This window comes from Amblyomma mixtum, chromosome 9 (genome assembly GCF_055824585.1).
Source record: "Amblyomma mixtum isolate Tamu chromosome 9, ASM5582458v1, whole genome shotgun sequence".
In the NCBI taxonomy this organism is placed as follows: Eukaryota; Metazoa; Arthropoda; class Arachnida; order Ixodida; family Ixodidae; genus Amblyomma; species Amblyomma mixtum.
Window position 1 is genome coordinate 79,245,443 of NC_143020.1, and position 15,564 is coordinate 79,261,006.

Sequence of the window (15,564 nt, forward strand, 5' to 3'; positions counted from 1 at the left end):
GGCGTGGTCACAATTCACGGATAGTGGGAAAATTCACTCTTACGATGGAAGCAGACTGACGAGCGGTATACTTACGCTTTCCGCTGCAGAATCACGGGTGATATCTTGCAACATTGAGTGCTTTCCCTTAAAGCCGGAACGCTGTAGAAGGAGCATGATTGCTGCCCTGTGGTTCTGCCTTTGCAACATTCAGTACAAAGCGAAACTTATTAGAAGTAATTGAAAATAGTTGGTTTGGTTTGGTTTGATGGGGTTTAACGTCCCAAAGCGACTCAGGCTATGAGAGACGCCGTAGTGAAGGGCTCCGTATTTGATGAATTCAGCTTATCAGAAATAAAATAACAAATGTAACAGTGCACATAATAGCAATACTAAATAATCAGAGATAGCTACACAATTCCCCATTAAAAAAAATATACGTGAACAGCTCATACTTGCAATATAGACTACCTTTCTCAGACAACTTTTTTGCGGATGGTCCCATAGCTGACTCTTTCTCAAGCCTGTTTCGATTCTATAGGGCCGCAAGGGCTTTTTGAAAACAGTAGCAGAAAATAATGCGATTTCCCTTATTGTTTAGAAACAATATTTCGCAACGATTTTTCTAACCTTTCTTAGTGCACAAGGCTTTATCTTCGTAGCGCTCCGAATCTAGGGATATTCAAATGTTTGTATATTTCTGCGCCATTTTAAAGGCATCTTTGGTGACGGTATACTGCAGGGCAACTCTCGTACTCCTTCTTAGGCCTAGGGTGGGAAAATGAAGGTTCAGGACTATCACGGAAATTACCGACTACTGAAGTGAGCCATCGCGATCATTTCTATCGACGTTCTAAAAATAACAAAACGGCCGAAACTTTACCAGAAGCAGAGACCAAGCGAACTCCGCATGATTGCAATGTTTTTTTGCGGCGTATAGTCAACAAAGTTTTCTGTGGGTTGTCGAGTTGCATGCATCATCCACCAATCCCGCACCTGCGACTTAATACATGCAACCTTTGTAATGTCGTGCTTGAGGGGACATTAAATTTCCTTGAAATGAACTTACTCCGCTGAATTTCAATTGAAAGCACTCAGCTCCGCCTCGGCTGTTTCAAGTGGCCAAACGGCCTACCAAGGCGGCAGTTTATTAATAGCACACTGCTATAACTTCGCCTATCTGAAGTATTTATAGTGTTTATTTCAGAGGCTTCGTCTACGACGTGTTCGAAAAACTGTGGCGTAACAAGAATATCTTTAAATTACCTTGAAATTATCTACAGCATCTTTTTGCTAACAATACAACGTAAGGCAACTACATTTATTACGCCACAAGCGAAGCTCTGAATCGAGCATTAGCCTTAACTGGGGCTTGCGACAGAGTTACAGCATTTTACGCGGCTTCTGTTGAAATGATCGGAGTTTTATTCTTTGATAGAAAAACGATTGATGGCAGCACATCCACCAGCACTTAATGATAGCCGCAAACTTATGCTGAGCCCTTTCAAAACAAAGAAAAAAACCGGTTTCATGCACACAGTTCTGTACAAGGCCAGAGTGTTATTACAGTCCGGCTATTTCACGCAGAAGTTTGTCTAGTGGCTCTTGAAGAATAGCGTTCTTGTCTTCCAGCTCCTTAATTCTTGCATCCACCTCTGGCTGGGTTTGCATTGCTGCTGCTTGTAGTTCCTGCGGCAAGCAAAGACGCATCGCAATAATCCAAGCAACAAATCCCCCGAAGGGATAAATGAAACATGATCCGGTTAAGTGTTGACTAAAGTGAGCTTAAATTTATACGCTGCTAATATTCACAGGCACGAGATCTTGGCCTACTTAGTATATGTACAAAGTCACACAGCTATTCATGGCTTGTCATCTTGGAATATATTTGCTTATCAATTAATTAGGCTTGATACTAAGGTTGGAAGGCAATTTATAGTGTGTTTATGGACGTCAACTAATTAACATGGGAACGTTAAGTGCTTTTAAAAGAGCTCAATTTCAGCTTTTTTAAGTACCGGTAAAAAAACTAACGAAAATTTCATGACCCTCATCATCGATAAGAAGCCTTGTTAGAGGAGCAGTTTTCAGCCATTGAAAACCTTACTTTTTGTGGACTTGCCAGAACGCCTTCTCAAAGCAAAATCATTAAGACAAGTGTGGCCCAGCGCTTGTTGCAACTGCAGAATCGGCCATCATTTTTCAAGCAAAACTCTTTTGCATTGTGTTCTAGGCATTTATAGGGAAACCCATTGAGCTTGCAATGCATTCAGTGCCCATTCCAACGTATCCAAGCGAAACCCCAGTATTCCCTAGAGTGATTCAAAATCCGGCACATACTGGTTCCAGCTGATTCCGGAGTGGCTGATTTTTTTCCAATTCCTCATTTCTAGGACACCGCAAAGCTTTTCTATCTCCAAATTCAGCACAACCCGCTATTCAGTAGAGTCAGCCGACACAACTGACCAAGCTACTTCCTCCGACTGCTGCAGCTGAATGAAGTACAAATAAGCAAATACGTCACGGCTGATAGACGTAATGAAAAAGTACACTTACGCTTATTTTATCCATGAGCTCTTCCTGGCTGTCAACCATGTTTGCTCGAAGGCACTCCTCCGTTGTCTGTCATCAATGAAGACCGGAAAGCTTTAATTAGGATCAGTTGTTCGCTTCATGAGCAGTCACACTTCTTAAATAAGAATACGGATATCACGTTTGAAGTACAGAGCTCAACTCAAGCTATTTCATGCGATTTTAATATTAAATAATGGAATTACATCTTGTTTCATTCGTATTAGAATGCAGACACTCAATATATGGCAAGACCTCGTCTCTGCCAAAATTTGGTGCCTCCTTTTCTTCATTCGTCGGTGCCGTTACGAAGTTTTCAACATCGATACAGCGGCCGGGCGACAATTCTAGGCAATACCGAAGAAACTCGCGGTCATCAGTACGCATTCCTTAATGCTTACTGCAGAGAGATATTTCTTCATTTACACCTGACTGAAATAGTGAAATACAGCGCCGGCAGTTCTTATAACACTCCCAGTGTTCAAGAGCGGACATCCGTAGCCATGAGCCACAATATTGATTTATGTCAACTTGTTGAGACAAACCCTTCAAATTTTCGGTCGCAAGCACCGACATATCATTTATTAGAGAAATAAGACTGCTCTCACAATATATTTCTAAGATCTCAATAGAACTCGTCAACGGAGGCTACTATTCAAATGTTGATATATAAAATAGTAACCCTCCCAGTCGTCGAATTTCTGTTGTAACCATATTAATGGCTAGTTATGGATTCGTTCGGAAATATTGGCCTGTATTTCATTTATTTTAGTTTAGTTTAGGGAATTTAACGTCCCAAAGTAACTCAGGCTACGGGAGACGCCGTAGTGAACGTCTCCGGAAATTTCGACCACCTGGGGTTCTTTAACGTGCAATGATATCGCAAAATACACGGGCCTCTAGAATTTTGTTTCCATCGAAATTCGACATCCGCGGCCGGGTCGAACCCGCGTTTTTCGGGTCAGCAGCTGAGCGCCATAACCACTGAGCCACCGCGGCGGCCCTGGCCTGTATTTAGGCTGTGTCCTTACCTGTTTGTCTTCTATGGTACGAACTCTGTCCTCTATGGTGCGAACAATGTCTTTGAGATTATCATTCTCATTCCTTAACTCCTGGAAAGAAAGAATAAGGTGAAATTTAGCTGGCTTGAATTGGCACCAGCTCTTCCTTCCAGTTTTCTTCAGAGAACGCATTTGTGATGGGAATTTAGGTTCGAGTTCACTATCTAGAAATGCAAAGCAGCTTATTTCGTTATCACTAAATATAATCTTTCAGAACGTGGCAGCAACTGAACGGGCACTTTAAGGAGCAGTAATATTGCGGGTACGCTGTTACGTTTAGAAGAACGTCAATTTGGGCTAGATGGTGCAATATATGAGACACGTTGCATTACGCAACGTGCTTTTAGGCAACTATCTCAAATAACGCTGTTACGTGCAGTTGTTTTATGGGTCCTTCGCATCACATTCTGATGAAAATTTGAGTACGTGCATGTCAGGAGCTACAGTTTCTCTATTCCATTTTATATACGTTTGATCGATTTGAACATCAGCGTTCTAGATTTAGAATCCTCAATGTTCCCACAAGTCCACGGACAATACTTGATACGGTGGTGTGCTTTCAGTCGCTCTAGTCAAACAAATCCGCCAACTCTTGGTGCTGTGAGCTTTCAAAATAAAATCTGTTCCACCGTAATAGCGGACGCCTTTGACGTAGCCAGCTTGCATTACTGTCTACTTTAATTAGATTAAATGTAGTCTTAGCTATAAATGGGTATTTGGTCGCCTCATTATATTTATTTTACCTCTACTTTAGAATTTTCACCGGCTTTCTTCACTTTCGTACGGTTGAAACAAGCAGACAAATACGCATTTATCTGCATAGTCATGGCCGAATGTCGATGAAGCTGCCTTATTCATTCGGTGAACTGTACTTAAGATGAGGAGATTAGGCCAAGACTTGTAAAGTAAATGTTTGCAAAGGTAGCTTTGAAACTTTTGTTCAGACCGCACATTAAAGACTTCAATCAACCATCCCTGGACACTCATGCGGTCACTTCCACCACTTACCCGATTCTGGGCTTCCAAGTTAACAATACGATCCACAAGAAGGGTGACGTGCCTGGGCGAGCGTAAGTGGTTCTCCATTTCCTTGTTGGATACCTGGAAACAAAAGAGAATCCAGTGCCTATCTGCTTTACAACGGGTCTATTTTTTTCCTTCGTTAATAGAGACCGAATAAAGCAAAAGTACCTGAATGTTGCACCCGAATCGCTGGTAAGGACACTTTACAGGTTTGTTAGGGCAGACATCCATGTGCGTGTCCCTAAGCTGCAGCCAGAAAATATTTTAGGTGAGACATAACTCCAAGCTGTGCTCCCACAAGGCACATTTATGATGTGAAGACCCACTAACCACCTCCACTTTGTTCAAACGTGGCCTTCCAAACACGAATTGAAAACATTCTCTGCTCTTCCAAAAACGCTACATCGACTCGACTCTGGGACATGAACGATGTGAACAACTTATTCTCTGACGAGGCTCATCATACGGTTGCAATACACTTCATCTTAGCAAACACAAAAACGTATTCTTTGCCATCACACTTCCCCGGAGGAATTGACAGATTCATGGCGTGCCATCGGGTATATTTAAAGCTGTCGCACACACAACTGCATAGATTCAGAATTTGTCGTTTTACTGAAATGTGGCCTCCGTGGCTGACATCACAAATGCAAACTCGTGCCAAGGAGCATTGTATCATAACCACCGATAAAGTGAACACTGAGGGCTCCACTGTAAACACAACTCACTCGATACATACCATTCAACTATTCATCATTTTATGACTTTTGGCTGCCGTAGGTGCCGCTATCCTCTCTGCTATTCTAGGTAAAAGGTGCCAACATTGGCTTTTTGCTAGTTAAAGGATCAGTTCAATATACAGCAAACTTTCCACGCAACGTGTTTTTAGGCAACTATCCTTTGTGTTCCAGAAAAAACATCTCTTTGGAGAGCAATGATCGCCATCTAATGTAACATTTCTTGTAATGTAACATTTAGTTAAGACTGTTTCCATTTAATTATAAGTAATCTCGCAGCCTAACTGAAATTATTAGGAAACCTAGCGTTTCGATATACACTGGACTCATGACACCAACTGAAATGCGTTAACATGTAATAATGTCAAAGTAGGGGTATGCTCCAAATACATATTGCCTGCCTTACTATGTACTACACAGCAAATACATAAGCAACGGCGAACTTAGCAAGTTCTGTTAGTTCAGCTCATTTCGTTTTCCTGTGTAATTCTTGGAAGCGAGTAAAAATAGTGGTGGCAATTCAGTAAGTACTCACATCAAGATAGGTATCGAACTCTTCGTTGCAGTAAGTACAATTTGCCGGCCTGAGATCGCAGTCTTCCATGTGACTCTGGAAGCGTATCGAGGAGGTTCATCAGGAGCTGCATTCTAGATAGCAAGGTAGTCTGTGCTTTTTCTTTCAGAACCAAAGAATGTCAGCGAATGACTGCGGAATCCCTTTCCATGTTTCATGCCGCATGTCCTGCTGTTAGCCCAGCGTCAATCTGAAACCTTAAGGTGCTACATATCTTACAGTGTACACTTAATGACCACTCCCATTCGGACTACCAAGTTTTCGGATTTCACTGAGAAAAAAATCCTGAGCTAGAATGTTTTGTGAAAGTTTTTTGCCACCCATCATGTTATCCCGACTGTTTCAGTGCCCGTAAAATTGGCTTCAACAGTAAAGGTCGGTTCGACAAAACTTTTCATGTCTTTTAACGATAAGCGAGAACCATTTCAAACGTCCCACTAGAATATTCGTTGTGATCAGCTTAACTTATATGATGTAATGGCATTTTACATCTACCCGCAGACACACAATAACACAACTCCTTCATGTATAAAGTTTTTCATCATACTGAACAGCACTAATACTATAAGCGAAAAAAAAATTACCGACGATTACGTTACTTCCTAATGCGAAATTTGAGCGCAGCAAATAAGCTGTTTCACCTTTTCGATAGTGAGTCAACCCCAGCTGCGGAGTTGGTTTCAGGGACAACGCCGCCGATGCCGACACAAACAATATGATACCCTCGCTTCCGCAGCGCTAAGAACCAGGTCTAGCCGTCGGAAGGTGGTCACGTATTCGTCGACGTGCCGGGGCCTACGTGAAATAGCCGGCGCGTCGGCAACTGAAGAGCACCCTATCCGCCACACAAGAACAGGGGGGGGGGACCCTTTCCTCCTCTTTCTGCATGGCGGCGACGGTGTTCTATGCAGTCACGTTATCTTGACTCTCTAGCGGCGTCAGCGGCATCCAGCGGTATCAGTCGGTCGCTGCTAGCGCTGGGGGGATGAAAGGGGGGCGGAGCAGGTTACGAGGCCGACGACAACGCCGACGACGACGCGAAACCCAGGAACGGACGCCAAAGAGCTGCGCACTAAAAAAAGCAGATGTGCAGCTCCCGTAGGGCTTCTTTACATTTATGAGTGCGGAGGACCACCAAAGCTGTCCGTTTTTGTGCAATCTTCACAAATGCAATGTGATCTGATATGCCTTGCGAGATACGTAGAAGCCGCTTCGATATTGTTTGGTTTTTGATTTCCACGAATGCCCCCATCTAGCACTTAACGCACGTTCAATGGTGTCGAGAAGACTTACCTCAAGATTTCGGGCTTCCACTTCCATTTCACAGTACGGGCAGGACTGCGGCCTGCATTCGCAAACCTCTGCTACGTGCATTGACATCAGCTTTGCAGCAACGTCTTCTCCACACAGCGTGCATTTCGCCGTACTCAGTGTACAGCTTTTATAGTGGTCCTTGAAAAGAGAAAGAAATTAGGTATAAACCGTTAGATACTTACTTGACGACCCCTAAGTGCGCATTCCAAAAATATTTTCGCCCCGCACTTGCAAAACTAAGCGGCGATTTTTCAGTAGAAGTGTCCTCGAAATTCTCAATGTTTTTCAAAAAGCGACTGGCGAACAATACGGCTCGATCCAAACAAAGCAATGACATTGGCGCAGTTTCTTCCTCAGGCCTATTTTTGTTACAACTCAGGCGATTCAAAAATCCCTTATTTCCTTTCTTCCGATGTAGTTCCACCTAAATAAACAGCGCTTAAGACTAAATCTCAATGACATGCATACTAAAAAATCGTAAGCGTACTAAAATCATTTCCTGCACTCGGTCAAAGCTGGCGTGTATGAAGCTTCTTACCCAGCTTTGTCATGCCCATGCCAATATTAGCAACAATCACTACTCAAAGCTATTCAGCCGTCACTCCAGTATAACGATTCAGAGTCAATGTATTCGACCGTTTTTATTGCAATGTAACGCTCACAAGCACTCCCTTTTTCCATTTTGTGTACTACTGTGGAAGGGCTTCCCAAGTGACATTGTCGAAGCCCGATCTGCTGAGGCGTTGTGTCAAAGTTGGAAGTGTGTTTGCAGTCTTTGCCTGAGTGAAGTACCAAAGCTGCGCCTGGATTTACTGCTAAGACTCATGACATCATGAATATGAGTTTTTATTTGGCTTACAATCCCCCTGTGTATGCTTGCTTGGCACATTGACGTGTTTTTGTTGTTGTCGTTCATGTTGTGTATTATTCTTGCATGTTACGAAACGCTGTCGCTGAAATGACCCATGCATTCTTGTGTGCCCTCTCCTGTCTGGGCCTGTAATAGGCTTATGATATTGATAATTAAATGATAAATAAGTAGAAATTTTCCGACAGGAAAATTGTTTTGCTTGTTCCTTAAGCAACATGGCAGAATCTCCTGTAAAACGAAATTTTTGTGACCACGTGACATTGTTGTGATATTGGAGTTGTATTGAGCATTTGGCAACTTCAAAATCAAAATCATCAAGATTGTCGTCACGCCAAGTAGAGCAAACTTCGAAAACAAAGTTCACTGAACGCTCCATGCATTAGAATCCCTTTCTTTTCTCTATTGCAGAAATCCGCACTCGCTCTCTGTTATAGTTCCAGGGGAGAGAATATATTTCCAAAAATAAGTCGTACTGGGCTGATGAGCACCTTGTTACGGTAACGATAACATGATAATAGAGCAATCAACAGCTCATTATGCCAAGATAATATAAAGCATGATCTACGCAGTACCAAGCAGGGGTCAAAAGAAAATCTAGTATATTTGTCAAAGCAAACAACCCTGTATTTTAAACAACGCAATATTTCCTTGAAGTTCGTTGTGAGGAAGCATGACACCGGAAACGTTAGCCTTAGCTCTTGAATTCTCGCTTTCAGGTTGTGGAAGTAGTGTTATAAGTGATACACCGGGAGTGCAGCGCGCAGAGGTAATGAAAGACTGACGACCATGCGTCAGCCCGGTGTGGATCCCATCTATTACCATGACTTCTTCAAGCGATCCTTGGTAGGGGCATCCCTGCTTCGGGCACATCGCAGTCAGCAGCAGTGCCTCCTGGAATGCTTCGTCGGAGTCTACCAACTGCAGAGGGAAAAAGAAGTCAAATCGTCGCGAACTAAGAACTTCTGAGTGAACGAGAGAGCGGTCGCAGTATTGTGCGGGCGTCCACGAACACGCCCCCATATTTTCCCACATGCAGCGCTGAGAAGACCGCTAGTGAATAAACTGAAAAGTTATCCCAACTTTATCCCAGTTACTGCCAGGCACACAGCTGCTGTGCGATGGGCACAAGTATTACCCCGTTCTAGCGGTGAGCTTCTCTGAGCTGGTATGTTGAAAATTCGGCATTTGGAAACACCTTGAGCAAAGGGAAGCACATTGTCCCGTGGCGCTCTTTTGGCAAGCTGTTCTTGCCTCATTAAGGTTCATCCTCGTCACAAGTTGGCTTCTGGAAAGCACCTTCAAAAGAGCCCGCTTTAGGAAATGCCCCTTCTTCGATATAAGGCTTTCATTCTGCACCTCCTAAGCCGACGATAACGCGGTCAGCAAGTAGCCATGACACAAAGATTGATATATTCGTTCGCCTGCGGGCATACTTCCTTTAAAATCGGCACTGATAGGATTGGTGGTGACCAATCTCAAGCCATTGTAAGAAATTACTGAGACTTCACTTGCAGCGGTCAGTATCAGCTCTTATCACCAGGTGAAGAAAGCCCAACAGGACTTTGCACATTGGGCACCTGAAACCGCTAACAATCACCTGATGTCAATTTCATAGTTGGCTATGTTGATTAGACGTTACTACTCCGCGCTCTTCCACAGATATAGATATCGACAGACATTTTGGATATAGGCGTCCTAAAGTTGAAGTGTAGGTGACGACACACGCCACAGTTATCAGATGCATGCTAATTTTCCTTCCGTAATGTTAGACCACCAGCAGTATTTCTAAACAAGCATCGCGATCTTTACCTCTGAAATCTCGTGCGTACACTCGTCGCCACACTCGATCGCTTCATCGTCGTCCAGCATGTACGCGCATGGCTGGCAGTACAAGCGTCCGCAGGGAAGTCTGCGCATTTCTTTAGAGATGTTTCCACATAGTGAGCACTTTACAGAAGGCGGAACTTCGGTGGTGAATGTGACCAGATTGCCTTTAAATGTGTTGTTCCGATCCTTGACTAGAAGCTTATGCACAGTCATTGTGTTCCTCCTGGTTTCCTCGAAGCCTGAAATAAAATGTAAAAAGAATGCAGGAATGCAGGAAATCACTTTTTTTTAGAGTGATAGCGGATATTACTTTAGCAAGAGCTTGGTAATGATGACAAACCTGATTTACGGTGTCAGTATGCTTTTTTTTTTTGGGGGGGGGGGGGGGGGGGGGGGGGGGCGGGGGGCGATACTGAAAAGTCTCCCATCTTTCATTGGTACTCGAGGGAAACCTTTCAGAAGGGCAAAATCCAGCCCCGTGAGTATCGAACCTATCGTAGATAAAGAGCAAAAAACGAAGGTGCAACAAACATGCGCTCCAATTCAGGTTGAAAGGCAGAGCCTCGATTTTATGCAGACATCTTGTTTTGGCTCCGAACCTTAGAGCAAACCACATTTCCTTCGCGTTTTTCCAACTATCTTTTCCTTTAACGTGCTGAATAACTAATTCTTCGCACGCAACTGATTATTTCACTCCCCCCACATGAGCGCAAGAAAATTCTGTAACACCGCCAGGATATGCTAAGTTTACGGTTTAGTTTATGGGGGTTTAAGGTCCCAAAGCGGCTCAGGCTATGAGAGACGCCGTAGTGAAGGGCTCCGGAAACTTCGACCACCTGGTGTTCCCTTACGCGCAATAACATCGCACAGTACACGGGCCTCTAGAATTTCGCTTTCATCGAAATTAGACCGCCGCGGCCGAGATCGAACTCGCGTCTTTCGGGTCAGCAGCGGAATGCTACAACCCCTGAGCCACCCCCTGCGGCTTTCCGCCAAGACATGCGTTATACAGGAAGTGCAAGAGGTGTTAAAAAGTTGTTTTTTTTTATTGGTTTGGTTTGGTTTGGTTTATTGGGGTTTAACGTCGCAAAGCGACTAAGACTATGAGGGACGCCGTAGTGAAGGACTCCGGAAACTTCGACCACCTGAGGTTCTTTAATGTGCACTGGCATCGCACAGTACATGGGCCTCTAGAATTTCGCCTTGATCGAAATTCAGCCGCCGCGGCCGGGATCGAACCCACGTCTTTCAGGTCAGCAGCCGAGCGCTCTAACCACTAAGCCACCGTGGCGGCCTTTTTTTTTTCGATTGATTACGATGATGACAACGATGGAGACTGTCTATTTTTTTTTTTAATTTACAAGCCTCATTGCGTTTTTTCGATTCGACTGAGTAAAACTGGATAATATCAGTCTCATGCTCCAAACTCTTTATTTGTTGTGCAATAATATGTGATGTGCCTATGCGTCCTCATCTTCATCAGCCCAGTTTCGAGCACTTCATTATAAATGCCTCGGCCAAAGTCTCGAAACAGCAGCGTTCTCTATCACCAGCAGCCAACCTCTCTCCAAAAACTTCCCAATTACATCTGACCGGCTGGCTGTACCGCCCGCGCTGCGCTCACCTCCTTTGGAATTCACTGCACTACCCTAAGGAACATTAGAGGAAGTTTGTACAACGCTACTTCGTTGTTTCGTCTTTGTAAAGCCGTAAGATGATCGCAGAAAAAAAAAAAACGTCTCCTTTACACTCTTCCTGTCTTGAATGCGTTGAATTTTTTTTCGCAAATCATCGGGGATTTACAGGCTCCATCGGTTATTGGTGCGTGGCATTATCTTGCTTTCCTTTCCTCGTTATGGTTTCTTCTAGCATAAGATAAACTCGCCAAAATGACACGGCTTCACTCCTGCCCGTAAACGCGCTCACGTCATTATTCTTCATAGCCTGCTGCATTATCTGCAATTTAATGTCGAGCATTTTTGCTACCTCCAATTTTCGGCCTGATTCGTCAGTACTTACGGGATACTTTGATTATATACTTTCCTCTTCAGGTGTCTTCATAGGCTTCTATTTAAGACCTGAGAACACCTACGCAATGTTCTCCAATTTTCTGTCTATAAGTGAAACCTACTGCATCGGTAATCCTTACCGCACAGAAAAAGAAAAACAAAATTTCATTTGCATAAATGCACACAATCTAGCAGATTAGAACTAAGAAATTTCGCATTTATTTTGAGCAGCCTCGCTGTATTGTAGCAGAAAGTAGCAACGAGGTAGTGAGGAAAATGTTTGGGTTTGAAAGGCTAAGACTCTGACGTTAAGGACAAGTTGTGCAGCACTGACATTGCCCCTTTAAGCTCCAAGCTAGCAAACGAAGTTGAAATACAAAAAGCCACATTTTTAGTCGGCGCCCGGCGCAGGAATTTAAAAAAAAGCGCGCATTTGCTTAACAAACAATGAAGAATTTCTCGAACAGTAACTTCAGGTGTTTTAGTGTGTTTCAATTAACCTTTCAAGATACGTGCAGGGCATGTTGAGTCGTATTTGGTTACGTAGACCTCCTTCTGTAAAAATTACAACTTTCTAACAATTGCAAAAAAAAAAACTGGGCTACCAGCACTCTGAAACTTTAGCCTTAATGCTGCTTGTAAACATTTATGTGCAATGAGAACTGGCAGCTCCTATAGTGCGCTCTCTTTAGCTTTAATTTTTGTGCTTTGGGGGAATTAGCGCTTCTCAATTTGCTATAAGGCGATTTTCTATACCAACTAGGCCACGCAAGAAACGTTCTTTGCAAAACGGGCAGCTTCGTCTAACATCTATCGCCATTTATTGCAGCCAGGGTTTGCCACCAGTACTAATGCATTTTTATTCACGGATTTCATGACTTTACGGCTAATGTTCATATTCGACGCAAAAATGACTGCACAAACCCTGTGTTGATTACGTGCATCATGGTATTACACTTTCAAAGTATTTCGGCAGTAGCATACTTCTCAGATGCTTGGAAAAAATAACCATTAGTGTTTTTTTGTCGAAAAACTAGAAAAATTCGCCTTTATTTGAAATGAGCCATGAAAGAACCGGTTGAAACGGAAAATGAAGCAGCCATCTCTAGCCATATCAAAGCAGCCACCTTATTATCTTCAATGCGCGACAGCAAATATGCACATTGGTTAGTGCTGTTTTGTCTCACTGATAACGAAGAAGGCAGCGCGGTGGCTGAGTTGTTATGGCGCTCGGCTGCTGACGCGAAAGATGCGAGTTCCATCCAGGATGCCACAGTCGAATTTCGATGAAGACGAAATACTAGAGTTCAGTGTACTGTGCGATGTAAGTGGAAGGTAAAGAACCCCAAGCGGTCGAAATTTCCGGAGCCCTCCACTACGGCGTCCCAATAGCCTGAGTCGCTTTTGGACGTTAAACCCCCATAAACCATGTTTGCGCACCCGCTGCTCATCACAGCACCTATCATTTGGCAAGATAAATCTTTGCATGGTATGTCATGTGCGGCTCAATGTCACGAAGTTACTTGGCCTACGAGTGAGGCCGTACTGAAGGTCTATAATTTATTTAAGACACCTTGGTTCTTGAGCGGGTGCTAACATAGCACAGCACACGGGTGCCTTTCATTCAGTGTATCAAAGTGCCGTTTCACGAATTTTCAATACCGCGATTTTAACTGAACGCTATGGCAATCAATGTATTGGTTTTATTATCGTAAACATTAACGATCTTCAGAGGGCCGTTTACGGCGCAAATAAAGCCGTCTACAAAACCAGGAAAAAAAGCGCCGTTCAATGCAGAAATCCGCGAAGCCGGGGCCACGGAAACACAACTAACCATTTTGTTAAACAAGCCCGGTATGTGCCATAGAAAATAACACAGCGGCGATCAATACTATTGGTAAGAAAATTCAACTATGGAAAATCAAAGAACATTCGAGAAAATACATTTGTGTAGTGTCTTAAATATCAGCCAGATTTTCTGATTTACCATTAAAACCATTGCTGCCTCATATGGAGCTGCTCGCTACAGGAATGGCCATCGGCACCCTTTTCATTGCTGATATAATTTCGCGGAAACATTTGTTTTTTATGCTTAGGCTTCGGATTTGAACGCAATCATTGTTACAAGTATGTCGTCGTCTATTGTTTCGCTTTTTGCGAACAGTTTGGTTATATTCTTTTTATGACGTTTAACGTCCCGAAGCGACTCAGGCTATGAGGGACGCCGTAGTGAAGGGCTCCGGGAACTTCGACCACCTGGGGTTCTTTCATGTGTACTGAAATCGCAGAGTACGCGGGCCTCTAGCATTTCGCCTCAATCAAACTCCGACCGCCGCGGCCGGGATCGAACCCGCGTCTTTCGTGTCTGCAGCCGATCACCATAACCACTGAGCCAGCGCGGCGGCTGTTTTGACGCTGGAGTAAACTGTAGTTGTTCAGTTCACACTGCAGCCTCCTGTAAAGGATCATACCCGACTAAAGGCGCGAGTAAAAGAAAACATGCGCACGAGTAACTACAAATGTCTAGTTTCAAGCAGCAGCCGGACGGGGAACATACAACTGTTCAAACAATTTATTCAATCTACGCACTTCGTGCACACCATACTATCGCCCGTAAGACTAGAACAAGCGCAAGAAATGCAGTTCTGGCTTAAATGCGTGGAAGTGCGATTACGAAACTACTGCTTTCACATCGTACATGTTCTGCGATTCGCTTCGGATTCAAGGCGTCGTACAGAAATTTGCCCTTCAAGCGTATCGTACTCTATGCCTAGTCACATGTCCCTCCGAAAACCATTCGTACTCAAAAAACACCCGTGATTCTTTCCAAAATGCACTACTTCCTGCAGCTGTGTTATCGCGCGCACGCTTAGTCTGACTCGCATATCGACTCAGGCCTACGTGCTATGCCTAATGGCTAGCTGTATATCTGTAATCGCTGCTTGCCGCAATGTTAGGTTAATTATCGTTTTATTTTACATACTAACCAAGTGTTGGGCTCCCCAATTACTGCAAAGAAATTGAACAGAGCCACAAACCTGGCTTTGTTGCCGCTGCTCCACCGACGGGACGAAACAAGCAGGAACCGCCTTCCGAGCCTCCGCTCGCTGCCAGCGCCGCTGACGTTACTGAAGGAAGTGAGGGTACGGCCGGCTTATCGTGCTGCCATAGAAACGAGAACCAGATAGCGCCGGCGTTCGCCCATGTGCTGCCCGGAGCTAAAAAAGATTTCCATGTACGGCGTCTGCTGCCGGCGGACCGTCGGTGTTTCATTTCTTTGGCAGCGGTCGGATAGCACTTTTTAAACAGCTCACTCTGGATTGGGGTTAGGTGCGTGCACAGAGTGTAAAACACGTCCAGAACGACCGAACTGTGTGTTTCGCAGCTCCCAAAACCCCTTCGACCAGGGAGACGAAAAATGACGATGAAATCCTGTGTGTTTAACCGCACTTGCTTGTATTCACACATTTTTAACCAAATGTTACGGCTAAATATTGCGTGTTCAGCCGAAATGCTCCAAGAACGTGTTCTAGACAAGCGTATTGCCGTCTATTAGCACCATTTTTTGCTCGTGTGCGGAGATAAGTGTTCTTATATA

General features: G+C 44.0%; 1 protein-coding gene across 1 annotated transcript; it reads right to left on the reverse strand.

The window, feature by feature from the left end:
• Positions 1 to 1,381: 1,381 nt before the first annotated feature.
• Positions 1,382 to 15,103, reverse strand: LOC149329845 (TNF receptor-associated factor 2-like). Its single transcript, XM_089560571.1, has 10 exons — positions 15,005 to 15,103; positions 9,940 to 10,196; positions 8,950 to 9,048; positions 7,239 to 7,397; positions 5,907 to 5,981; positions 4,803 to 4,880; positions 4,620 to 4,712; positions 3,582 to 3,662; positions 2,536 to 2,601; positions 1,382 to 1,668 (listed from the first exon to the last, which is right to left on the reverse strand). Exons 2-10 carry the CDS (start codon positions 10,168 to 10,170, stop codon positions 1,543 to 1,545), a joined length of 1,008 nt encoding a protein of 335 aa, XP_089416697.1. The 5' UTR covers positions 10,171 to 10,196; positions 15,005 to 15,103; the 3' UTR covers positions 1,382 to 1,542.
• Between the last annotated feature and the right edge of the window lie 461 nt (positions 15,104 to 15,564).

What these genes read in the sequence shown, in the direction of transcription:
- LOC149329845 (XM_089560571.1), bottom strand. Translation starts at nt 10,170, where the DNA reads ATGACTGTGCATAAGCTTCTAGTCAAGGATCGGAACAACACATTTAAA. An exon ending in TGGAAGCCCGAAATCTTGAG is followed by an intron (nt 5,982 to 7,238) that starts GTAAGTCTTCTC and finishes ATACGCTTCCAG; the next exon opens with AGTCACATGGAAGACTGCGA. An exon ending in GATTCGGGTGCAACATTCAG is followed by an intron (nt 4,713 to 4,802) that starts GTACTTTTGCTT and finishes TTTTGTTTCCAG; the next exon opens with GTATCCAACAAGGAAATGGA.